The sequence below is a fragment of the Strix uralensis genome, chromosome 1 (assembly GCF_047716275.1).
Source record: "Strix uralensis isolate ZFMK-TIS-50842 chromosome 1, bStrUra1, whole genome shotgun sequence".
Taxonomy (NCBI): domain Eukaryota; kingdom Metazoa; phylum Chordata; class Aves; order Strigiformes; family Strigidae; genus Strix; species Strix uralensis.
In genome coordinates this window covers 82,740,130-82,767,418 of record NC_133972.1, presented here as the reverse complement: position 1 = coordinate 82,767,418, position 27,289 = coordinate 82,740,130, and the positions used below count along the sequence as shown (strand labels likewise).

General features: G+C 41.8%; 2 protein-coding genes across 2 annotated transcripts in view; one reads left to right on the top strand and one right to left on the bottom strand.

The window, feature by feature from the left end:
• Positions 1 to 539: 539 nt before the first annotated feature.
• Positions 540 to 26,217, bottom strand: WRNIP1 (WRN helicase interacting protein 1). The gene is made up of 7 exons (XM_074873298.1): positions 25,640 to 26,217; positions 16,002 to 16,193; positions 14,781 to 15,025; positions 7,934 to 8,163; positions 2,705 to 2,860; positions 1,774 to 1,853; positions 540 to 1,321 (listed from the first exon to the last, which is right to left on the bottom strand). The coding sequence occupies exons 1-7, from the start codon at positions 26,195 to 26,197 to the stop codon at positions 1,046 to 1,048; spliced, it is 1,737 nt and encodes a 578-aa protein (XP_074729399.1). The 5' UTR covers positions 26,198 to 26,217; the 3' UTR covers positions 540 to 1,045.
• The window catches only part of MYLK4 (myosin light chain kinase family member 4), a 79,954-nt gene continuing 67,633 nt past the window's right edge, over positions 14,969 to 27,289 (top strand). The window contains exon 1 of the mRNA XM_074873312.1: positions 14,969 to 15,087. Coding sequence (XP_074729413.1) covers positions 15,032 to 15,087 — 56 coding nt within the window. The 5' untranslated portion in view covers positions 14,969 to 15,031. The remainder of the gene's footprint in view (positions 15,088 to 27,289) is intronic.

Here is a 27,289-nt window from a genome sequence, read left to right as displayed (position 1 = left end):
ACACGCGGTTTTAGCAGTTGCTGGCTTTTCAGCACACTGGACCACTGCATACTTAAGGAGGACTGAGGAGAAGAAAAATAATCATCACTTAAGTGAAGGAATGTTGTCAACATCAGGGACACTGCCATGACCGTACATTGCACTTACTGAAATGTTCAGTCAACAGCAATCTTGGATGTGGATATGTTTTCAGTAGGTAGAGGAAGCCAAAATCTATTATAACAGCACTAAGTCAATTTGTGTCTTTCAGTTCTCCAATTCAAATCTAATGGAATTCCTGGAGCACAACTGGAAATACATGAGTGTGTTTTGCTACCAGGAATCTCCTTTCTGAAAGCACCTACCAAAAGCTCATCACACAATAAAAATTTTAAGTGATACAGCTTCAAAAACTAACATAATTCAGCTGTTTTCATGACTATTCTGCTTCCCAAATGATTTAAACATATTCTGGAAAGTAGGGATGATGAAGTTAAAGGAACCTCAAGCTTTCAAAACCACTCTGCTGACATAAGAATATTTAAACAAATGCATAGACATTATTTTTAACAACTTTATTGGTTTAATAAATGCTGTCGTACAAAATTAGTCTCTGGAACATTGTAAGAGCAAGGATTACACTGTAATTACGTTTTGTTTACTGTATTTTAGCAGGGGGGTACAATTTACAATTTTTGCAGAAAAGAAACATTCTCAAAATCTGAAATAGATATTGATTTTAAAGAGCAGCACAATAACATTCCTTGCCTCACAGCAAGAGACAGAAATACAAGTCTCTCATTTCCTCTCCATTTCATTTGGACCAGAGGGGACAACACTATACTGATAAAGCTTAATTTTTCATTTCTATACTGCCTAACTGCAATTCTTTACAAAACACCTTCAGAATAACAGTAGCAAAACCAGAAGGAGAAGAATGTATCTGAAAGGCTCAGTGGTTTAATACTTTCAACAACAGTAAAAGGTGGCTAAAACTATAAGGGAAATTTACATCCCAGTACAAATGTATGAGTCATAAAATCAAAACCCATTCAGAGCAAGGCTGTCACGTTTTTCGTTCCTTGAAGAAGTCTGTTCCTTTCAACTCTTCCGGTAGATAGTCCTGCTCTACAGGTTCCTGGTACATGGGGTTATATTTATAGCCTTTACCATAGCCCAAGTTCTTCATGAGCCTTGTTGGGGCATTTCTCAGGTGCAGCGGAACAGGCGGCAGAGGTCCTGTGTGTGTTCTCAGACATTCTTTGACATTGCTATATGCCCTGTATACCGCTATAGACTTTGGTGCTCTGGCAAAATATACCACACATTGTGCTAGAATGACCTGGAAAGAAGAAAAGGGAGAATGTTAAATGACTTCTTTTAAGCTATTTTAAGCTGTTATTCAGGTTGTTTGTGTAATATGACAGACATTATGTTTTTAAACTGACCTCTGCCTGCTGCTGCAATATGAATATTATTATTTAATAACAACACAGTTCTTCGTGATTTTTGCTACTAAAAAAGAATAGCTAATTTAGAACATCAGAATATATCTTATTTATAACAGAGAAAAATAAATGGACAGAGCAAAGTTACATTAGTTCACATACCACATTTTAATAACAAATATGCGGGGAATTTAAGTTCAAACTATGGCATCTATTTTAAGAGCTACAATGGTCTCTTAATTGTCAGAGAAGGGGAGTGCCAAATAAATAAGTAACTAAATTATAATTACCACTAGATTTTACAATTAGCAGTATTTTCAAATCAGTGAGTTAATGAAGCCTTTACCTCACATTCTGGCATTCCAATGAAGTGACAGCCTTGATAAGCAGCAACTGCTTGTGTTAAAGCCAGAGGATCTGCCAGCCCTACAAAAAGGGATCGGATAAAAGCAGGTGAAAGTCAGTTTACTTTAGCTATTGTGGGGTTTTTTTTTCCCCCTTTCCTTTTTTTCCCCTCCTGTGAGAGGGAAGCTTATCCATGCACATTTCAAAGTTGCTTTCTCAGATGTTGGAATGTCTGGTACTTTGTTATACCTAAGATGTACTCCGTCCATCCGCAGCCTTCCTCTTTCTGCCCCATCTCCCCCTCCCCCCAAAGAAATCTCTAAATCATGGGTATGATTTACAGTCTGAATCTTTTGCCACAGCTGGCAGCTGCCAGTGTATGATTCATTTACATTTTTGGAAGTGAGAAAGAAATGGGGAAATATTGCTATATAGACATAGCTTCCCCAGATCTTGTAACTCTTCACCCACCAGATGTTGCTGCATCTGTTACTTTGGGTACATCAATCAAGATGTCTCACAATTAGGGAGCCAGCTATCAAATCTGAAATTAGCAAGTCAAGGTAGGCATTCACCTTCCACAGTCATTAAAAAACCAGACATCCCCGAAATACACATTTTCAGTCACACAAGTTTACCAGTGACCTACAATCACCAGATTTTAAAAGAATACACATTAATACCCTGCCAAAACCTGACCTCAGAAAGCTTTCTTTCTCCTGCAATTGGTAATCATCACACCACCATCACATGTAGGTCTCTGCGTATAAAAAGTTTTTGTTGGATGTGGAGCATTTCAGTATTTTGTACCTATTTTGCACACAGCAGTTTTGGGGTTGTTTTTTCCTCAAAAGCCAATTTTTTGGAAACCAGAAGCCTGTCAGATTTTCATTCAACATAACATTCCAACATGAAATACTGCAAATACTGACCTATATCTTCACTTGCAAACCTCACCAGCCTCCTTGCCACATAGAGCGGATCCTCACCACCTTCAAGCATTCGAGCAAGCCAATAAAGAGAAGCGTTTTCATCTGAGCCTCGCATAGACTTATGCAGGGCAGAGATGCAATTGTAATGTTCTTCTCCTGTTTAGAATGGGGAGAGAAGAGATACACAGAGCTGTTAGGAAGAAATTAAGGGAAATGTATTTAAGGGAACAGAATATATTTCACTAGATCACAGCACATAAACATAACCTGCTTTTTCAAGTTCTTTTTCTGTATACGTGATTACAGAGTTCAATAATGCTTTCAGCACCTTCATGCTTTGCCACATGGGTCATTCCACTAACTACATAAGCATCACAGAGCAACTGCAGATGAAAAGGAGGTGTTTTTTTTTTTTTTAAACACTGAAAGCAAGCAATTTGGTTTTGGTACCCTAATGACCTCTCCTTCAAAAGAAAAACAAACAAACAATAATGGATATTTTAAGCAGTTAGGAATAAGACTCTATATAAATATCTCCTAACTGACAAAAAGTATGAGCATATACAAACCACTGACCATTGCTTTTGGACATGCACACAACTCTGAGAAGACAACAGAAGAATCAGAGAAATCCAGTACTATACACTAGTGATATTTTAGAAGAAGAAATTTCACATCAACTAAAACTTGAAAATAAAGTGTGCAGTAAAACAAACACAAGTTTGCTGTATTATATAGGGAAAAAAAAGGAAACATTGTTGTGGATACACAGTGATGGCACATTACACAATCTGGAGGAAACAGGATTGCAGCACACAACCCTGGCAAACCCCTAAGAATGTCGAGTTCAGCTGTGGACACCTGCACTACTGGAAAGGTCCTGAAAACTGTAAGCAGCTGAAACAAAAAAACCACAACCAAAACCTGAAAGCCAGTCTGCTAAATAAGAAGTGGGAAGACTGAAAGAATTCACAGGAAATTTTTTTTATCATTAAAGTTTAATATAAGATTACATATGGACTCCAAGGAGAAAGAAAGCCACTCCACAGATCTTTTAGACCTACAGTTAGAAGGGTCAACATTACAAACACTGAATGAGACCCCTTCTTGCTTGCAATTTTTCTCTGTGCAGCTGGTTTTGATTCCTATGCATTTCTTTTAATTAAAACTTGTGAGAGTATTTTGCAGCAATATTGTTGTTAAACTTTCCACACAATCTGCTTTTCTTATTTTTTAAAGTGCCTGGTATTCCTTGGCTCACAGCTAACTGTGTATTATAAAGGCAACTGGCTGCATGCACAGCAATCTGTTAATATTTCTCTTCTTCTATGGCTAAAAGGATTTACAGCCCGAGGGCTATATCAGAACACATCATCATTGCTTGCAGGCCCTGCAAAATAAAAGGCCAAATGCATGAGTTTGAAAACCGAAGCCCTCATACCACTGCAATTGTTCCTTTCAAAGCCTGCAAGACCTCCACCTCCCAGGTCAGAAACTGAATCCATCTTCCTGAGCTGCTGCTCACGCTGCAGTGTGGTTCTGTGGGGAATTCAGCACATGCGTTGCCGGCGTATGCAGGCCAGCAGACAGCTATTTTTGCTAGGACTCCACACAATGAGCCCTGTGGTATGCAGTCATCACTCGTGCCAACACAAACAGCATGTTCGTGCTCTGTCACAACACTTGAGTTAGTAGCAATAAACCCAAGCAGCTGAACTCGCATCGTACTCTTGGTAGAGGCGTCTCTTGGTCTCTTAAAAGTAAGGAAGACAGCCTTTAAATATCTCCAGAGGTTGCACTCACAGAGATTTTTTTGCTGGAGTACTCTTCTACACTGTTTGGGCTACTGTAAAGTGTCATACTTGGGGATACCAGCTGGAGAGGCAGAAGGAATCCAGCAGATAAGTTGGGACTAGAGACGCATACCTGCAGGGGACTTAAGAGTACGCAGGCTGAGAAAGGGGACAGTTTTCTCCCTTCATCCCCTTCCACACAAAGTCAAGATTGGTGACCAAGTTATCAACATAATGACAATACTTATACACCAGACTTGGACTTCTTGAGAAAAACTGTGCAGCTGTACTTTAAATGTAGTTTCAATTAAAGGCAAAATACAGTTATGTGCTTTGGACAAAGAGGTTTTATGTTTCTTTTTAAAAATACAGTTTACATATATTCTACGTGAGATACCAGAAGCAGTTTAAAAAAAATTAGAACTTTTTACAGAGCTTCATCTGTTAGCTCTGTCTCTCAGGCTCCTTAGCCAACATATAGATTTTAGCCTTATCAATTCAGTTGAGAGACAAACACATGCCAGTTTTCTATCACTGCCTCTTGAAATCAAAACTCTAAAGAGTTTTTGGAATCAAAATACATTTGTTCTTTGTTCCCACAATGGCAAATACCCTTCCAAAGAGAAAGAAGATACTACACAAGAGGCTTTGTGGAGGACAGGACTTTTTAGTGTCTAATGTATACAAATGCATAAATCTTGTTGATTTATGCCCCTAAATTGCTTTGCATGCTCATAAAGGGTTTTCCAGCTAATTTAAGATGTTGATTTATCTAAGATCTTATTGGTAGAAGAGAGAGAAAAGACCTCATTCACTGACCATAATTAATATCTGGACTTCTGAAGCAATCCCTATGTGTAAGGTAGTAGTCAGAAGTAAAATCACAGCCCCACCTCACATTGTTTGCTGTCTTAGCCAAAGGTAAACATCAACTGCTCAGCAATAAAGGACAGAAGAAAGCCTTGGAAGAAAGACTAGAGCAACAGCATGGATAAAAAGACTTCTCATTCTGGTCCAGCAGAAAACAATAAAGCTGGCAAAAAACATTATGGCGTGAGACACCTTCTCTTTCCTCCTCTATAGAAGAGGAAGGAACAACAGTGTTCCAGATTACAGAATAAATTAACTTCATCTTAACACATTCCCAGTCTTTACCATAACTGAAGTTATGTTACCACATAGACAGCGAGACAAAATCCTGCTATTATTCTGATATTTATTTTTTGTATTTGCTATTAAATCAGTGTTAGCAGAGACACACAATACGTAAGAGGAAGAAGAGACAATATAACTCTATCTTAAAAATCTATTTGCTGTCCATATGCAGTTAAACTTTAATTAACTTGGTTGCTGCATCATCTTCTCCAAAAATCAAAATTTAAAAAAACACAATTACAAGCTAAAGTATGACTAAATAGTTTGTTTCCTTTCACACTGCAAGGGCTGCAGGCAGCTGCTGGCATTGAAATTTCACTAGAGCTGTTTCTTTGTCCTTCCAGCTAAAATGCATAGATTATCTGCACAAAGGCCTTGTCTTTACATGTCTGCAGAGACCAGAACAATAGCCTAATGACTGGATTATGAATAATTTCCTTCCTAGACTACTTGGCAAAAATACATAAATGAATGCCCAACCACACATATTTGGCAGATTTTGTGGAAGGTGACCAAAAAGAAATCATTATGTAAAAATCGAAATTCCATGTTTATGCAACTCTGATTGTACACTAATCAATTACTTTGTGCTTTCTACATGAACACATTACACTCAAATGTATGCTGCTGCTATCATGATTAGACAGCATCATGTTCCTCCACTTTATAAGGCTGAACACTTTCTATTAGAGGATTGTAAATTCTACCACCACAACTGTAATTCAAAAAGTATTAGCTAAAACATTCTACAAAAATATCTTTAGTAGTCTCTATCCAGAAGCCCTTTGTACATAAAAGGACAAACAGCCCTCTCTTCTATGGATAAAAGTGGTCAATCGAGACACAGACTACTCCACAGAAGAGAAAGATTTTGTAAAGGCATGTACTCGGGCAACCTGCTACTGTGACAGTACCTGTAGCAGGCTCTTTGGCATTTGTACAACCAAGAAAAACAGAATTTTCACCACTCTCACCCCTCTCTGAAAATCTCTGACAAAAAAAACCCCACTCTACACAGAACTCAAAGGATTTCTGCCACCGAGAAGGGGCTTACACATGCTTCCTAGACTGGACACAAGCCTCGGGAAGAGGCACTCTGTGCCATCTCTAACAGAGCAAATAAGCGTAGGAGGGCTGGGAGCAATGGGCACAGCCAAGAGTTCTGCATGATAGTGGCCACAAGGCGACAGCAAACACACAAGGGACCTACACTGCGTAAGAGACTCACACCAGTAAACCAGTCAGATTTTCCACTTCCTCCTAATCACGACTTCATCCTGTCACAGGCTCCGTAAAATTGTTCTTCTTTCTCCTGCTGCCTACCCTCGACTTCTCAGCTGCCATCATATCTCTATCTGCCCAGCTGACTTTTTCCTGACAATGAGCCATCATTTCCTCTTTGTAGCATTCTGGCTGCAAGCAGGCATATGTTACAACCTCAAGAAACCTCTCATCACAGGTTTTGAGCAGTGACAGTTAATTGAGCCTATCAGATACAGTGGCAAAACAAAAATCAATCAGTTCTCCAAATACTGCTTCACATAATCATTTGATACTATACTGCACAGTGATTCAAGTATTGCTGAAGAACTAGCATACGCATTCAAGGGGATTCACCTAATCTCTAACACTTACTCTCTGATTTTTTAACCCTCTCATATAAAATGGTATAGTGGCCAACTATTGTGATGTCTAACATTGGCAAGTCACAAATTTAGCAAGAGTGGTTATCACATTAGGAAGCCTTAAATGCAATTAGATTTATGTGACCTGCCCTAAACAAGCTACAAAATTCATTACCTTAAAAAGCAACTCTAAAAGTAAAGCAAACTGCTCAGGTTTTCACATAACACATTGTTTTGAATGTGAGCACTTCCAAGACTTTCAAAGGAGAAGCAGTGCAGTGGAAGATTTCCAACCCTCCAAGAATAAGCCTTCTCATCAAATTACTTCTCCCTCTTTACATTTGCAAATCGTCTTAGAAGACAATATTCTAATAACCTTAAAGAACAAATAATTTTGCCATGCAGCTGTTCACAGGACAGCAATATGTCTTTCAGCTAACCTACGCTTCCCAAGTGGTAAGAGGAAACCCTATTTCGAAGGAATTTCTGTGTGAGCCTGCTACACTGTAAAGGTAAAGTAATTTTTAGGCCAAACTTCAGTACAACCACTGTTTCACTAGAACAGCTGGTTACGAAAGGGGGAGAAGAAACAGAAGTCATAGAGGCTATCAGCTCTTGAGAACGCTGCATCTCAGAAACTCTTATCAGGTACTCACCTGCTCGGTCATACAGGATGTGAGATCGCTGTAGCCCTTCCTTTACATGCTCTTCTGTTATCAGAATGCCATCTACAGAACCACCTCTGGTAATATTCAAAGGAGTGGTCTTTCCTGTGGCTACTCTGGCCTGAACTGCTAACTGGAGTCCATTCAGTCCAGTCCTTGCATCACCGTCACAAAGGTAGGCTAGGGTACTTAGAGCTTTCTCCTCTATGTACACCGGGAATCTGCAACAGAATAACCACACACTGTTAGTTCCACCATGCTCCTCTCCCTGCATATTATGCTAGAGATGCTCTTTAAACAGTTTGTTGAGAGGGAGCTGGGTTTAAGTTTTGTTCTTAATTCATTCGGTCATGATTAAGCATCACAGAGCATGGGAGAACACTGTTGGACCTGACCCCTCTTCCTCCTGTCCCAATGCATGTTAAATATAATTGCACATGAAAAAGGTAGGGCAGGAGCTCTCATCTATTTAACCCCCTTATTTTTCCTCATCTCATTAAATTCAATGGAAACTAGAGTTAGGGTTTTGCCAGAACACAATTCTGGAACAGCCAGTTGAACTTTACAAGGTTTCACTCCACCAGCATTTCATAGCTAGCACTTCAAATTCCTTGTTGGAAGGACAATGACAAGGTAGGAAACTATCTAAATGCACGTGGGAGAATACAGCAAGGTGTAAAGTAATTAGCATAAGGTTTTGAACTACCTAACAACAGCAAGAGCTGCTATCAGAGGTTATTCAAAAAGCAACAATTGGAAGGATTGTTTACATGGTAAAGTGTACGTGCATCCTACATTCTTTTTTTAAAATGGTAACAGGTATTACAACTTAGTCACTGCGATACAAAAAATATGTTACTAGAAACGAAAGGCATCTGAGTGCATGCAAGTCACTGTTCTCACCACCTATTCAAGCTCTTTCTCCAGATTTTCATCTGCTGGGCTGCAGTCCCCACTGTGGAGAGACATGCAAACCATGCATACGCATTTCACATGCACACTGTGGAGGATTTGACCCTCAGACTCTAGTTATGTAGACAAGGTAAAGGCTGAGGTGTTCGTCAGGCAGAGGGTACAACTGATTTGATTTGGAAACAGCAGCTAGCGGTGTTAAAGTGTGGCATTAAGTAATGGCCCTAACTTAGCCAGTTCTAGTAACTGGACTGAAAATCAAGAGTGACATGTATAAGTGGGGATTAACACACAAAGCTTGGCGTGACAGGCAATTTCTTATGAAGCCCTTGTGTGCCAAATAATTAAGGATTCACAACAGCCCTGCACTTCATTCACCAGAAAGATTTATTACTGTTACTACCAGTGGTATACAAAAAGCCAATACCAGGGTTCCCAGACACACGTAACACTAATCTTCATTACTTGCCTCCTCTTCCTCCTTGCAAACCTACTTTGCACTTGTCACAGAAAAGAAAAAGACAATAGGTGCTGAAAAAACTTCAACACTCAGTATTTGAGCCCTTTTATGCCCATACATAAGAGGGAAGAACTTGTAGAGCTCCAATCTTAATCCACACCACTGCAAGCGAAGGCTGACAAATGTCTTCTAGGGCCATAACCCACGCTGCAGACAGTGGGCAGCAGGAATCACATCCTGTGGGAAAAATAAATCTATCGATATACATATATGTATCTTATTTTTATCTGCATCTCCTTTTTTCTCATGTATTTGATAAAGCTAGAAAAAAACCCTACACACGCACACACAGTGGCAGTCCAAAATACCGCACTTTCTCCAAGGTGTTTTAAACACCATCTTCATGTTTGGGCAGGGAAGCAGAAGAATATAACAGCACAGGGACTTATTCAGTCAAGTATCTCATGCATCAAATTCCTTGAAAATCAGGGAGCAACATTCACCCTTCAGCACTGCAGATGGGCACCAGATTTTTCTATATGCAATGAAAGAAGCCAGCAAAGAAAGCAAATGCCCTTTTTAAAAACCCAGCAGGCACTACACATAGACATCCTGTGCTCATACCTCCATCAACAAGGAACAAAACCAAATATGCTGCACACTGAGCAAGCACTTTGGATACACCAGCAGGGCAGACTTGAAGAGGTGGTTTCACCTGCAAGGACTAAGCTCCCTGCCTGACTTTTGCAGAGAAGAACACCATGTGCTTGAGACCTCCTCACACCGATACCCACAACTGCAAGTGGAGGGGAAGTGTTGAGAGCACTAAAAGACAGGTACTACCCTTGCAAGAAGCTAAGAACATTCTGTCCCAAACAAAGTTGAGGCCTCAGAGTACTTTTGCCATTTATTGCTAATTAGAAGCTGGGCAACAAAGCTGAGTTGTATTCCTGTCTCTTCAGTTTCACTATAGGACTCTAAGTGCCGTGTTGACTCAACACAAGCAATTGGTGCTACAGGAATTGAAACAAATATGCACAACGAAGCACGAAAAATCTGGTTACAAGCAAAGGTGTTGTCCACTTCCATGGTGAAAACCAAGATACAACATATTGGAAATGGAAATTCTGCTCCAAATGACGTAGCACATATTAGGCTGATCCCGTTCACGTCTACAACAATAGCACGACATATAGGACATGATAAAGAACAAGAATAAATGGAGATGATTTCCACATACAAGCTGTTTGCACAGCATATTGATGAGAATCACTAATTGGAAATAACATAATGCTTCCCTGTTCCATAATCTCAGCTCCATTCACACTCAGTATTTCAAAATAGTAACATTTTATACTCAGAATAACTGAATTCAGTTATTTTTTCTGAGAAATCAAAATCTTAAATTCAATTTTTTTGACGTTTTAATTTCACTAGGTAGGAGTCCAATTTCAAAATCTGGATGACAATTATTTCAATACCTTGGCTTCCAAAAGACACTCGCTGTATTTTACAATTCTACGCTGTCTTCAGAAGCTCAAGTGCCCTATACCCTTTCACTTTATCCGACTTCTGCACACCCTAGAACTGCAAGGCAGAATAACTCCCATGGTTTCTGACCTCCTTCCAAGCTCCTGATCCTCTTGCAGATGGACAATCTCATATATTTTTCACTCTCCAAAATTAACACTGAACACCCACTGGATGCCAATGCTCAATGTTGGTACCTTGTAACTGATGATACTTGGAGACAAAAACATAAACAAGCCAGAAGGGACGCCCCGGGATCCATCACTCACTGACCTGAAGGTGATATACTAGCTTAAGGAATGGAAAACTACCACTACAGGATAACTCCTCCTTCCAATTCCTCCTTATTTCCACACCCTCAAGACAGTTTGTGCCAAGAACCAACATGAAACCTATGATGAACTACCCATAAAACCTGTACAACAGCACAGCGTTTGATCCAATGACGAGAGGGTGTAAGCAGTATCAGAAAGTAAATATAAGGAAGTCCAAGCAAGGAGAACTTGTGTGATGAAAGATTTAAAAATAACTGAGCAGAACATGAGATAAAGTACATATTGCTTCTTTTACATATAAATCAGTACTTTCTTACTTCCTCAGTGCAATTATTCTCACTACATTTACTCCTTGACAAGACTGCAACACTTCTACAGGCAAATACAGTTCTTCATCTGAAACACTGCAGTATAATATGCATCGCTCATTGCCTTACAGCATTGTCTTCAAATGTCGTCTCTCACCCAGCAACTCTTATTTCCTGCAAGGAAACTGGATGGACGTTCCAAAAAAGGGATTAATTTTAAAAAAGGTATTGAACACCGATGACCCAAAGGAAGCCCATCTTCAACACTGATTTAAAAACCAGTGAATTCAAAACCTGTCAGTACTTGTAATACAGCCCCTAACAAGCTGAACTGCATGATGTCCGGGCTTGCCAACAGGGAACTGGGGAACCTTTCATCTCCCTCAGCTGTATGCCTTCTGTGCTATCTAACTTCAAATACATTAATCCATCATCCAGTTTACTGTCTGACTTCTATTAGAGATACCACTCTGAGGGCAGCACTTGATTGATAAAAATAAAAGGGCAAGAAAAATTTCGGGTTGACATAGTGCTTAGGGATATGGTGTAGTTGAGAACAGTCAGTGTTAGGTTAATGGTTGGACTACATGATCTTCAAGGTCTTTTCCAACCTAGATGATTCTGCGAAGAAAAGAATTTTATTTTCTCCATCACTGACACAGTACAAATGTAGGATATCAGTGTACACCTGGAACAGTTTGTGCTGTTACTGTGACAGCATAAACTGCGGAAAGCACAAAGTTTCAGCAATATAAAGCATCTTTAACATTGACTTCTCCTTACTTTTCTTCTTCATGAGTATGTTTCTTCCTCTCATATTCTCCCATCTTTCAGCTTAATTTACTGCAGGCTTTAAGAGGCACAATTTAATGGCAGTAAAGTTGATGAAAATATAACACAAAGCACATCTTATCCTAAAGAAATACAGTACCTCACATAAAAACTGTCAAAGGAGCTTCATGAGTGTGATGATATAACAAAGAAAAAGATACCAAAGTAGGTAACACCCTCCTGCTAGCTCTATTTCAGCTTTACAGCAAGAAAAGGCCACAGTGGGATGAAAGAGAAGCGAGGTGACCTAAACTTATCAGAAACCTACAGTAATGGTAGAAGATAAGAAAAAGCCACCAACAAAATTTAAGGAAACAGATAAGGGTAGAGCACACTTTCCTTTTGATAACTGCTGCACATGCACAGAGTGCGGAAACAATGAAACCTGTTGAATCACTCAGCGATGGCTGCATTCTTGTTGAGCACTGAAGATGCCCATAGAGACTAAGAAAGATTCACCCTCACCTTATTCCTCAAGGTAATAGGAGAGACCACAGAAAATCATCCTGTTCTTCAAAATCTCACCTAGGTCAGCCATCATGTCAGACAAGTGATGTGATACCAAGACCATCTGATTAACTGAGGCCAAGCAGCACATGCAGGACTTCATAGTACAATTCCGTGGTTTGGGAGGGGAGACTCGGATGGGAAGTGAAATCCAAAATTCAATGCACGCCTTTCTTGTGCCTTTTGCCTAGATTTCTGCAGCATTTTCAAAGTGGGCATGCCCCACATTTGGGGACATGCTGCCTTACAGCTCCTTTTCTAACTCTGGAACAAAGGTGAGCACAGTGAACAACCAATTCAACTGTAATTGGTGACTTTCATTTATTCCTCAGGACAGCACGAACACTGTTACCTGCCTGCATCTAATGACAGTCCTGCTTCATAGAGGCAGGGAGGTGAAGAGATAAAGATGAGACACAGCTGCTCCTTCAGAGTAGTAGGTGGAGAGGAAATGAAGGAGCAGAAATGGTATTGACAGCGAAGCAAGAAGAAAGAACTAACAAGACAACCAAAACTGAAACGGCAGTATGGGACAATGACTTATAAAAAGGAAAACTCATCAGCAACAGTACTTATCAACTACACACCAGACCCAGATAGCAGCAGTAAAGACAAGAAAAACTTAACACACAACTGCAACAAATGCTCCTAAATTCTGAACCTCACTTTTATTTTTAAATGCTTGGCTCACACGTTAGCCATTGGAGTGGGGCCCTCTCTCTTCACGGACAGATTTCTGAAACAGTGCTACTCTGACAATCTGCCTGCCAGACTTCTTTCAGCTTGACGAAGCACCACACCATGCTGTTTAAATCATCCATAGCTAACGGAAGGCTACAGATACGGAGAGTCTAGCGAAACCCAAACCCAAACAACTGCAGCTGAAACTATGCCTTGTACTTTAATCCTGCACTGAAAGGAAAGTCTCCGAACCCCAGTCAGGGTGTAGCCACAACCACAGCTGTGCCATTACATTACGGCTGACATGCAGTACTGCCATCTCTTCTAAAATTCACATTTGTAGAATATGTAAAAGCTACAGATGAGTAAACCATGAGGCAGGGCACCCTTCCATGCCCTGACCTCAGTGTTCAAGTCAGCGATTCTTAGTGTTTACATTCTGTAATAAAGCTAAAGGACAAAGTGGATTCCCTCTCATTTATTTCAGAGTGATTGCCCAATTACCACCTTATCAATACACTGCAAATTACTAGAAGTATAGACAAACATCAACATGAAAGAAGTGTAGTAACTTGCACGCAAGTAGCGCAGTGCCAAGCATTATTCTACTTTGCCAGCTGGCCATTTCAGAAGGCAGATAATATCCCCTACGGTCAAATCGATACCTTGTTTTTCCCAAAACTCTCCCAAATGTTTAACATGACTATCTGGTTTGGAAGCAAGGAGCAGAGGAAAAACAAAGTTTTTCTTAAAACAATCTATTAACACCTCACAGTGACAGCCCCCTTTCCCCACAGCATGTCATAAAACACACCACAGCACTTATCCTGCATCTAAAGAACAGTAGTATCCTCCCTGATCTTATTTTAAAAAAATTTCTCAGAAAACAACAAACTTTTGTCAGGCACTTCCAAATTAAAGAGGGGATGCCCCATCCACCACTTAACGGCAACATGATGCTTTTACAACCAGTAGCAAGAAGTACCACACATTAGGACATGACAAAGACCCAGTTACAGGCTTCCACAGCAAATCCTCAGCAGCAGAATGGATTTAAATATCCTGGGAGGGTGAGTCAGGAGCTACAGATCCAAGTATAAAACTCTCTCCTAATCCAGACGGTGAGATTATGTTTTGGATGGAGAGAGCCAGTGCTTTGAATTCTCTCTCTCCTGTCACCACCCACCCCTGCCATATGCTGCCACTTCTTTTCTTTACTATCAGAAGTGGCTAGGGTTTCTCTTCCCACCCCCAACTGCTTCATTCTCTCCCTGGCAGGCAGTCAATTCCTCGGGCTGTGTGCGTTAACACCCTGCAGCCCATAAAGTACTCACTCGGAGCTCTCACTGCTGCTGCCAGTCGCAGAGCTGCTGTGCTGGTTGGTCTGGCCCAAAACCTGGACCCCTAAGGACCTGATAGCCCGCATCAGAATCGCCTCCATCGCTTCAACTGAAAGCTTCTCCAGGACAATCACCCGGCATCGGCTCAGAAGAGCAGCATTGACTTGGAAGGAGGGGTTTTCTGTGGTCGCTCCTATAAGGGTCACTGTCCCGCACTCGACGTGAGGAAGGAAAGTGTCCTGAGGATGGGAGGGAAGCAGAAAAAGCTGATCTCGATCAATGACAACCTGAAACATCCCATGTGAGTAGGCTACATTTTTTGCATCTTGTGAATCTTTGGGTTCCCTGTTGATATGACAAATAACCTCACTGACAAGGCAGCTCATCTACTCAGCTATCTAAATGATTTAATTTCATGCACACAGCACATTACAGACTATTCACCTTAACTCATGCTTGCACTGAGAATGACCCTACCAGCTGAAAAGAAACAGTGTCAAAAATCTGAAAATTTTCAGTTTATTTATGTGACTTTGTTTTATTTGATAAGGCAATTTCATGGTATCTTATGTTTGCCAAGCAATAAGCCATATAGTAAGGCTACTTTTAAATACTCTATCAACTTTTAGGGCTACAATTCCCCACATAATTCTATAAGATAGCTCAGAAAACTATAGGAAGATTGCAGTATGGTTCAATATAAAAACTGTAACATGTAGTACAGAATTCAAAGCTTTCTATGGTATGACTAAAGAAAACTTTTATCCAGGAAAGGAAAAAGGAAAAAGAAACCAAGTGATGGCTGCAACAGCGTGTTATCTCAAAGTACCATGCCATGCTTTATTTTTCTCTTTTCTCACAGAGAAAAGGGGACAACATTAAAACACACACCCACCCTCGGCACATTCCTATTCCAGACCTTTATAAAGGTAATGCAGAATGCTGAACTGAAGATGCATGCAGCAAACATTCCTAACATGACTCTGCAGAAATAGTCAGGTATAAGTATAGCTCAGTCTTTTACTTAAATCTTTGAATCACAATAACTAAAAATTGATTGGAAGTTAGTTATGGGATTTAATTTTTATGCCTCTCCCTAATTCATCTACTAAAAACATTAAAATCAAAAGCCCGAAGTAAGCTATCATCTTAAGGAGGGAAATTTTACAGAAGTGCTGGCAAAGGCTTTTTTCAAGAAGCGGTATAGTACAATACCTGCTGAGATTTATTGAAACGATGGATCTCATCAATAAAGAGGATGGTTTTTCTCTTGAAGAGTCTTTTTTCATTCTGGGCTTGGCTGATGACATCTCGAACATCATTTGTCTTGGCACTTGTGGCTGACAGTGTCACAAACCTCGTGCCATTCTTTTTGCTGTTGTTGGCTATGATGTGTGCTAGCGTAGTCTGAAACAGCAATAGGAGAAAGCTTTGTAAAAATTGTTCGGGACACAGAAAGTACTCATTTGAATGAAATATGTAAAGAACAAAGCTATATATTCTGGACATAGGGACAGTGTTGACAGTTTATACAGTAAGGTATTTTAGTTCATGCTATTCTAGCACACAGAAGACTTAGAACTTCCTGCTAGAGGTAGCTGCCAATTCCACTTCTGCATTTCTAATGCCTGCACTTTTACGTACCAGACCTATTCAGTCTCAATACTGAAAAGGCCAGCAATGACAGCTGTCTCCTTTACCACGGAAGAACTCTTTGCCAAATACATTTCTGTCACAGAAGGAGGGCTGACTGCAATTCACTGTGCAGCTATTTTGTAGAGTATGTTAATGGATAAAGAGCTGCACTATCCCAAGACACCTGCAGAAGAGTTACAGTGCAAGCACATTTAAGAAATAAAAAGCTACAATGCTGTTAATGCCTTTGCTATTTCCACTGCACATAAAAATGAAATTAATGACAGCCACTCTCTACCAAAAGGATGAGAATGTTAGTACTGAAAAAATATATGTATGATTAAGAAAATGTAACTCTTTATATCTAAATAGTCAACAGTAAACAAACTGTGGCCCCAAGGAGTAAAAGGGAGCTGACTGAACAAATTGTTGGCTGGTTTTAGTGTGCAGCTATGTTGTTTTTCTTTCCTTATAGACAACTCCTTAAAATCAGAATATAGGGAATCTCACTGAGCATACCAAAGCACAGAAGCAACCTCCGGCGCTACCTCCCAGGCAGATACTACACCTGAACACATCACAGGCATAATTTTCAGACTTTCCTTCACAACCCTTGGTAAAGGCAGGTGTATCTGCATGTCCCAGGCAGAGTTACCTCTACTTGAAAGTACTGCTAGAGAAAAACAGGTGATTCTTCCATCGAGCTCGCTCTTCTATTAAAGAGGAGCCTAAGGAGACTGAAGGCAGGACAGCCTCAGCAGATGAGGAGTGGGACAGGTGCAGACAAAACCACTTCAGAAGATATTCCAAGTACTGAGGTTAAAGCAGCTGGTGCTGCCAACTTGATCCTCTTGCAGGGAGGCTGATCCTGTGGCAGGCAGAAGCAACCACCTACCACACAGCTACCAGTGGTGTTGCAGCACTGCTCTGTCTCTTTAATGGATGTCCTCATTCCTGAAATGGCAACCAGCCCAAGATGGGAAAGGGGAGGCTAAGGGGGAGGATGTATCACTATTTATTCTTGCTTTAGTTTTAGTAAGGGCTTCCTGATTGTCCTCAGAAGAAGTGTCATTTCACATCCTGATACAAGACTTGCATCCCATGTCAGATCCTCTCTCACCCCTTGGAGCTCAAAGCACCAGCCCCTCCCCTCCTTGTACCGCTGCAGGAGACAAGACAGGAAAGACACACTGGAAAGTGCTTGCAGTAAAGCCTACAGAAATCAGGAAGATCTGGGAAAATACAAAACAAAAGTGAAACTATTTTTGAAACTAAGCTAACAAAATAAAACCAAAGGTGGTGTTTCCTTACAAAAGTGCCTTGATCTGAGGATGAAAAAGGAAAGATTTATCTCTTTCTTCTCTAAAAGTGGCAGTGGTGAGAGGGGAAAAAAAGATTTTTTTAAAAAAATCAAGTGGCTATTCTTGTAGCTTCACTTGAACTTGTAGTTCATACTGCATCCTGGCCCTCATTCACCAGGTCACAGATAGTTTTGTAGTTTAAAAAAAAAGCAGTAAGGAATTGTTTTCAAACACATTCACAGGAGTCCATATTTCTACCCCTAATTTAACAAAAAAATTACAAAAATATTTGTTTGAAAGTTACAATTGGACCAAGAATCTACTTGAAAACTGCTGCACAGCCCTCAGCCAGCATACACCACTCCAGCTCTGCCAATTTCTGGGTCAGCTAAGGTTGTAATAAGAGTAACATACATTGCCTTTCAAAAGCAGTGCTTGACATGGACAGGCACGTTCATGGCTTCTTCCTTCTGTTCTGCACAATCAATCATTCAGCAAGTCAAACTGCCCATCACATACAGGTCAAGCTTTCCCTACTTCTCTGAAAGCCTATTATTTCCCATTAGCTCAATTTTTTTTTATGCTGCTTTCTTTCCTACCACCTCCAACAAAAGTCAGGAACATGCTACACTGTTTTCTCCCTCTTTGTTATCATCAGGTTACAACCTAGGGAACATGTAATCAGTTGAGACTTAAGCAGGGTAGCCTAAATATGAAGGCACTACACAGAAGAACTGCAACTAGTATGCTAAACCCCTAGTTTCTCTCACTAAATTCAGGGGCAATGTATTTGAGGGCTAAGGAGAAAATTAAAAATCCAATATGGAATAAGGCAAAGAAAACATACTGAATATCCTTCATCGTCTGAAATAAAGTTTGAAGTAGGTTTAATTGTTATAGTAGAAATAAATTCTTTTAAAATAGTGACACTGATGTTGCAATTTAAAATGAATACATCTGTATCAGAATGAGCACAAGAAGCAGGAAGAGGAAATCTGAACAGGTTGATATTCTGCTCCTTTTATTACACAGGTGCTGTTTCTTTAGACCATGGTTTTTTTCTTATGGGGAGGAGCAGAAGTTTTGTTTCCTGTAAATTAAGTGGCATTTATATCAATGAGAATAGGAGCGATCCTGCAAACTAATCTTCTGCTAACTTCACTAAAAATTCCACCTTACACAGCTCACAGTGTAATATCCTTGCCCCTTTCAGAAATCGTTCTCAGTTCTCTTTCATTATCCCACCAAACTGTCCAAACTCACACCTATCATCTCAAGTTTTGTGCTGAAAATGGCAAGACCTTACTGACTTATCTGTTCAGACTAAAGAAGTGCCATCATAAGGAGCGATTCCAAAACGTGGAAACACACCCACCAAGAAACTCATGAACCATTACTTACCAATGAATAACACTTTCAACTTGAGCCTGTGGTCACTTATTTCCAGATCCATTACACACAGAACAAACACTTAACTACTGAAACTCTCCTCCAGCATCCGGCAAATTTCTTCATGTCAGCCCAAATGAGAATATCCTTTCCCAAAAGGCTGCAACCATCCCAGATTTACAAAAACCCAACAAACAAAGAGCCAAACAAGCTCGCTCCCAGCAACTATACTACCAGTTCTTCCAGGCTTTGATACGAGTTATGGATGAAATAAAAGTAACCCACAAAGTGTGCTTGGCTCCACACACCTCTGACTGTCAGAGCAGATAAGGCAATCAGACTTGCTGATCTGGTTAGTTGGATGTTTGCACTAAAGACACAAATTTTCTGTATATCCCCAAGTTTCCTTGACTGGGCAACTCTCTTTGCAAGAGATAACCCATTTCCCTATTCTCTGTGCTGCCACTATTCAATGCAACCTCACACCCATGGCTGGAAGAAAACAGTAAAAAGCAAGTACAAATTAAGCCCATCCTATTGATGCTGATGTTCAGTGACTAACATTACCCACTTAGAAGTAAGGTGGTCTTTTCATTTTTGCATGTCTTTACCAGGCTATTAAACTATGCCCACGGCATTAGCTCACCAAGGCCCCTTCCAGGGGTAAAGACAGGTACTGCCTAGCTCTTTTCAGAAAGTGGAATTGAAAAAATTGGGAAGAGGTTAGCATATACGGTCAGATCATAGTCAAAAAGACTCCAGTCAAGAAGTTGACTGTGAAACCTAAGGTCATTCTTACCTCACTCTTGTGGAAGATCAGATAGAACTTGTTTAGGGATCTGCCTGTTCACAGCCACTTTCTTTATTCATTCTTAAATTGCATAAATTTAGCAAAACAGCTGATGTAGATGTCGGTCACAGAAAACACGTGGCCTCTCAGGTTACATCTACACTGCATTCAGCAGTCATGTCAGAAAGCTCCTGCAAGGTGTGCAGAACAGCTCACAGTCATTCTGTTGCAGACTCACAGCCCTTGTCACCTCTCGCAGCCTTTTCATGAGAAGTTGATACTCATACTACACTTTATGGGATCACACTGGGGCAAGAGCTCTCCTTGCACCTGGATGGGCCCTTCCAACATACATGCTTCTCCCAACAAGTCTGGAAGGTTGTATGGTCTGCTGGGCCACGTTTAGGTGACCAAAGCCAATGTGGCACAGATCTGCACTAGTGTATAGGCTGCAGTGCAGCATGGATTATTCCTGAGCAGGGATAATCTAGCTGGCATCTAGGCTTCCCCACCAAGTGCCTTTGCTGGTTTGTTCCAGAACAAACCACAGTGTGAATTATGTTTGTGTCAGGGATGACAAAAGACTGACAGCTTAGTGCAAAACACAAGCCCAACAGGCTAGCTACACCTATAGACTTGTAGGGTCTAAGCTACGTTATCAGAGTTCTGAACTGGCATCCTGCTTTTTTCTGCTGCCCTCTAGCCTTGACTTTCCCGCTATTTTTGCCTCTTCCTTTATTCTGGCCAGGATTTCCCTGTCTTTGCTTACATGGCCATCAATGGCCTCTCCTCACCCTCAACCCTTTGAGGCCATACTGTGGTTGACAAGCAAGCAGTCAGGAAAGGCCACACTCTGTTTCACTGCCTTTAGTGAGACACCACCAGTGCCAGCATCCTTGGATGCCAGCCAGGGGAGCAGTTCCCCAGGATGCAGCTTAAGCTGGGGTCTGTCCTACACAACAGTGCTGAGCTGACCCCAAGCTACCGCACTGCATCACAGGAGATAAACCAGGTTGTGTCTAAAGGAAACTGGCAGGATAGCAGATGAATGTGGCCCAGGGACACTGTCTATAAACACAATCAAAAGTGGCAGCAGTTGGCATTTATATAAGGGCAGATGCTATTCTTACCCATCTTGTTTGGTTCCTCACACCCCAAATAGCCCACTGTGAGACTACTGGAGGAGTAAGGTGTCACTGAACAACAACCACAGCATGTGGTTTACAGCACTTCCAGAATCCAAGTCCAGCCAAGCATAAACAGATGCAAGGTCATTGCATAATGTTTACTGAAATGGAGCTGTCCTCCATTTGCTGCATCCAGACTTGTCTCCTTATATTCCAACTGCTTTACAAATACAATTGTATTTTCTCTTCCAGTTTTCTCCTCCTAGAGAGCTACCCTAAGTTATTCCTGATTTAAGTTGGGATAAGCAAAATCAAGCACACTGTATTCAAAGACTTCTCCCAGGCAACTGCAAAGACAAACCCATTTTTCAGAGCTGTTCTGCACTTTCACTCTACGTTACTGTAAAAAACATCACACATTTTCAGTTAAAAATCTTACGGTAATCGATCAAAAGACCTCATTACTTCAAACAGTTCAAATCAGGTCCCAAGCATTATGAGTAGGAAAAGGTGAAATACACTCAAGTAATCGAATAGCCATTTAGGCAATCACTTGAATTAGCAAAACAGAAAACACTAGAGGAAAGAGATGATAAACACGGGGGGAGCAAACTATGTAAATTGGACATGCTTCTGTGTTTCAATGTGTCATACAGCAAAGTCTCGAATAGAAACAAAGAAAAGAAATACAAGGAAGTCCTAGAAATAAAATACAAATTCAGTGGAGATTTGATAGAAACTCCAAAGTCCACTTATGGGGTTTTTAATGTCTTGCACTCATATCAACACAGCACATTTTACCTTAGTACTAGATTGCAGATATGGACCCCAGAAAATCATGCATGAATGTTCTTTGTCTTATCTTTTGTAGGGAGCGGGTTCCAGACACTTGTTGCCTGCTTTTTTTCTTGTTAAACAGCAAACATAAGAGGGAATGTTTACCATATTTAAATACAGAATGTTCAAGTTTATAAGGCTTAAACCGTATCCGTGGCAGCAAAATTATTCAGTGCTCAAGTTACGCTGTGTCCCCTCCACTAACTCTACTAAAATTGGTGCCCCATGGCAGGCAAGCAAAAATCTAAATCCCAGCATTAAGGTGTCATAAATCACAGTATGGCTTACTCAGATTACCCTAGGATTCATACAGGCTTTAAAAAATTTGCATAGTCAGGATGAACAAGGTAACTAAGTTAATAACCACGGCATCTCTTTGAGGCAGCGTTCCTTCTTCTGGCCTGTGTCTGCTCAGCTTCTTAAAAGCAGAAAATACATTCTTGTGTTCAACACTCAATAGTGATGAAAGTAAAAACAAAACCAAAGAGTCAAAAACCTTTTCACCTAGAGCACTTTGGCTTCCTAAGAAATTAGGATGACAAACTGAAAGTACAAGATAACACTCCCTTAAAATAAGAAGACTCAACACAGATGGAAACTCAAAATAAACTCACAACAGAAGCACCCTTATTTCTGTGTCTTCAGTTTTGATTGCATTTCCTTGAATATTCAAGTGCAGCTGAGGCTGAAATCAACTTGGGCAGAGCAGTACAAAGCACATGTATTTTTACTCTGGTACCTAGCTTTACTTTCATGGTAAAACTTCTCCAAAAGTACTTGACCTACAATACTGTATTTATAGGAGGTTAATAGCAAAGATTACTCTCTTCTTGCTTAGAAAAAGTCTGTTGAACTAATTCTCATAAAGTCCAGATTGATAATATTATATTAATTTGAAATTTGGCCACAAGGATTAATTCCATCTCCAGTTATTTTATTTGTTTTACTTAGTCCAGCTCTACTCTTTTCAAAAGAAGTTATCAGTCAGCATGGCATTTGGCTGTAGAAACGGAAGAAAGCATAGATGGGCCGCAATAACCAGATTCCATGGGTAGCAGGAGTGTGAAGGTGTCTATAACCATTTTACACAGCACTTCTGAATTTTGACCAACCTATCTAATTAAACTCCTATTTTAGCACCTACCTTCTAATATAAGGCCATTTTCTTCGATGGGCAAAACTTAGCATGTGGGCTTGTTACATTTGAACCTACATAACGCGCAATTACTTCGTAATGTTTTCCCCACTGAAAAAGACTGTACTTAACAGAAGAAGTTTTTGATGATCAGTCCATACAGGTCCTCAGGCAGTGAGAATACTTCTCTTCGACAAGATCTTTAAAGTTTCAAGCACTAAGTTATGCGATTCTTCACATAAAAAGAGAAATAGCCTTCCTTTTCATCTGCCCATCCTCCACCTGTTTCAGGCTACTTCTTCATGAAATGTTCTCTTAGACATATTATATACATACAACCCAAAGAGAAAGTGAATGAGGCAGGCAGGCAACCATAGGTTTCTTTTTCCATCTTTAGGGGGGCTATTTTGCCTTGCATGTTAAATCTGTAAGGACTGAAATTTAATAAAAAATATTTAAGTAAAGGATAGAACTTTCAGCCATTTGACTGAGACAGACAATACAATTCATGGGGAAGAGGGCTCAAGATGAAACTATACTCCAGCACAGTCTTAGAAATACTGATAAGCACAGGTGAAGAGAAACATTCAACTTTTTGCAGTAGGAATTTCTGGTTCAGTCAGTAATGGATGGTCCATGAAAAGCTAGCTGAAAGCACAGAGCCTCAAAACTGTTTGCTGAGAAGAAGTAACCTAGAAAGGAGATGAACTACCCAATAGCTTAAGCTCTTGGAGAGAGAAAATGTAACAGATAAATTGTGGAACTGTTCCTTGATGGGGCAAAGGGCACAGTCTTGACGCAAGTCAGATGACTGATGAGCAGTTGAATTTAAAATCTGTGAGAAGTAAGCTTACTAAATACAACTCCACATAAGGTATATGGGTGAGGAAGATGGGTCATGAGAAGGGATCGTGAAAGCTGCGTTATTACAGGCATGAAACAGATCACCCGTTATTCAAAGACAGTCTTAGTACCACAGAAGGTTCCCAAAGAAGACCTGAAACACAAGTGTAAGCTGTCACAAGCTCATGAAAAAGCATTTCCACAGCCAAAAATAGGTGGGTTCATGAGATCACAACCCAAAGGCCACTGAATTCAGTTCTAGTTTTCAGACTATACATGGCCTTTTCTTTGTTACCACTGTTAACAGCACTTTTTTCTAATCAAAATGGGCTTCAAGAAAGAGCAAGCAGACACCGTTGACACTGATTACAAGAAACCAAAGGCAGAAGAGTATGAATAAATACAGAAGCAGGCCCCTGAACAAATTATTCAATAAGGTGGATTCCTATTTACTAAAGAATTCAATTCCACTTCTCTCTCTAGCCATCTTGCAGTCAATCTACCTCCCCTTTAATGAATTTTTAAAAATAGCTCTTCTTTACCTCATCTCCTCTGATCTCTCTGATATTACCTTGTTATTTTAAAGGAAGTGGCAATTATTTAAGTTCGCCAGCTGTTTCTTTTCAGGTGTATGTTATCTAGCCTAAACCACCTGTTGCATCATGCTAACAGTAACCATCTATCCATTATTCTCTTACCTGCTCCTTATTAACTGTGATTAATTGGCATTATTATTCAAATACCATACATACCAAGTCCCTTTTTATCTTCAAGTAAGTATGCTAAGAGCAGGCTGCTGCTCTGTAACTTCTCTGCTAGTGTTTATTCATTAGTCATTGTTTCCCTATCCGATTTCCCACACATGCTCTCACACATAGCCAAGCTATCTGTATATATAACATGCAAAACTTAGTGCTGTGCACACATTAGAGTGACAGAGATAACCATGTGTTTTGCTTGCTTAGCTTCCCTCCTCCCCCCCCCACCAAATCCGAAATAAGAGTAAGACAAAATAAAGGCAAGATCTTTGAGTGCTCTGCCCTGATCACACCTGAGGCATTCATTTGGTCCTTCTCTCACTACAGCTGTGGATCCCTTCACTGCTATGCTCTAATTACAGCACCTTTTGGGATTCACCACAGTCTGTCCCTGGTATCGTAAAACACCGTGCAGCAGTCAGATCCTGCATAAGCATCTGTTTCACAGTGTTTGTTTGAAGGTGGATGAGTACCTGGCCGCCACTAGCTCCCTTCCACACCAGAGTCGCCTTCTGTCAGGGGCTGGGTTTGTGGGCTAAAGTAAACCCCACACTGGCAAACTGCACTGTAGTAATCTGGTGGTATTTCATCCCATTTCCTTGACGTTTTTATAGATTGTTTTGTTGCTGTTTTTAAGCTTTAGAGTTTACAAAATCTGAATGACCTGAAACCAAGAGGTGCCTGCGTAACCAAAGTGCAAGGTGCAGGGAGTGCGGCTGGTGGGGGTGAACCACTTCTATTTTATTCAGGAGGCAGGTTGTGTTTTTGTAATTCAAGTGAAAACTACTGGGCACCATCTAACATGAAGTCATTACAGAAGAAACCAAGAAGACAAAAAAAAAAAAAAAAAGAGTGAGTTCGAAAATAAACAGACCCCACCTTTTAAGTTCATCAGCCTCGAAAGCCCGTGAAGCAGAGACGGGCCTGAACACCCGGCCCCGGCCGCACGGTGCGAGCCGGTGACTGGTCGCTACGCGCCGCCTGCCCGGGCCCGGCGGGAGCGGCGGCGGCGGGGCCCGGCCCGGCGGCGCCACTCACCTTGCCGCAGCCCGGTGGCCCCCAGAGGATGAGGGAGGGGATTTCGTGGGACTCCAGCAGGGACCGCAGCAGGGTCTGCGCTCCCAGCACCCGCTCCTGCCCCACGTAATCGGCCAGCGTGTCCGGCCGCAGCCGCTCGGCCAGGGGCTTCCCCTCCAGCTTCTGCGCCAGGCTCGCCCCACTCGGCGCCGCCGCCGCGCCTCCCTCCGCCGGCTTCACGGCGGCCTCCTCCCGCCCCGCCCCGCTCCTCCTGCCGGGGGCTCCCGGGCTCTGCCCGCCGCCGCGGCCCTTGTGGAAGAGGGAGAAGACGGGGAGGCCGGCGGCCGGGCGGGCATCCTCCGCCTCCCCCTCCGCCTGGCTCCCCGGCGGGGCGGCGGCGAGGCGCGGCCACTTGCAAGGGGGCGACGAGCCCGGCTCCGCCTCGCCCTCCCCGGCCTGCAAGCACCGGTCCAGGTGCGAGTTGATGTGCGCGGCCGACAGCTCCCGCAGGCACACGGGGCACTGCACCAGCCGCTCCTCCTCGGTGCCTTCCATCGGCTCCCGCCGCGGGCGGCCCATGAGGCGAGGCCAGGGCAGGAAGCGAGGCCGCCGGCTCCGGGCGCCCGCAGCCCTTCGGGAGCTGTAGTCCGCCCGGCCCCGCTCCCCGCCCCTAACAGCGGGGAGCGGACGCCGCTTTCCCGCCCCGCAGGCTTCGAGGAGAGGAAGGGGGCGCGGAGGCTGCCGGCTGGGCGGAAAGGCCCCGCAGGCTGGTGCCAACATGGCGCTCTGAGGGGAACCTGCCCTCAGCCCCTGCATTTATAGGGCATCGCGGGGCAGAGCCCCATCCACCCTTAGGTGTGTCTGTAACCTCTGCTGCTGTGACCTCTGCTGCTGTTTTCCTACTTTGACATAAAATGCTGAAAAAATCTATTTGGGATGCGCAGTATCTGTGTGGTCTTGTAGGCCCCAATTGCAGGGCAGCACGGGGTTGTCACTGCTGGCTCTGTGGTGTGTGGGTTTTCAGCCAGCGCACTGCCTCGGCAAGGTTGTGCAGCCAAGCCTGGGGAAGGGGTGAGAGAAGAGCAAGGCCACGCCGGCCCTGTTCAAATGGCCTGAAGCGCTGTGGAGCTACTTTGGGGTTGCATTGATAAATATTGTCAAGGTCTCTTGTATTTGGGGGTCCACCTGGTCGGTCATTGAAATATGTGGAAACTTAGCATTCTCAGTTGAAGAGCTACCAGTAAATTATTATATATTTTTTAAATAAAATACACTCTTGTATTGCGCAGAATGCAGGGCAGGTTGTACTTGAAAGAAAAGCATAGTAAGCACTACCATTCGCATCCTAATTTACCACCTGAACTTGACCCATTGGTAATTCTTTCCACGTTACATCTTGTTTTCTTTCTTAAATTATATATTTAGGTTTAATTATATACCATTACATAATCATTCCCAGCTTGTAAATTTCAGGTCAGGCTAATGTCAAGATGTATTAGGAGGTAAACAAGTCAGGCTACTGGCTAATGGTACCTGTCCCCACGCTTAAATTTTGAAAATGGCTGGTTTGCAAATGACCAATGGGTCAGAAATAAAGTTTTTATTTGAGCTGAAGATGGAGGCCAAAGGACTGAGTTTTGAGCAAAGTGCTTTACGGCCCATCATGTAAAC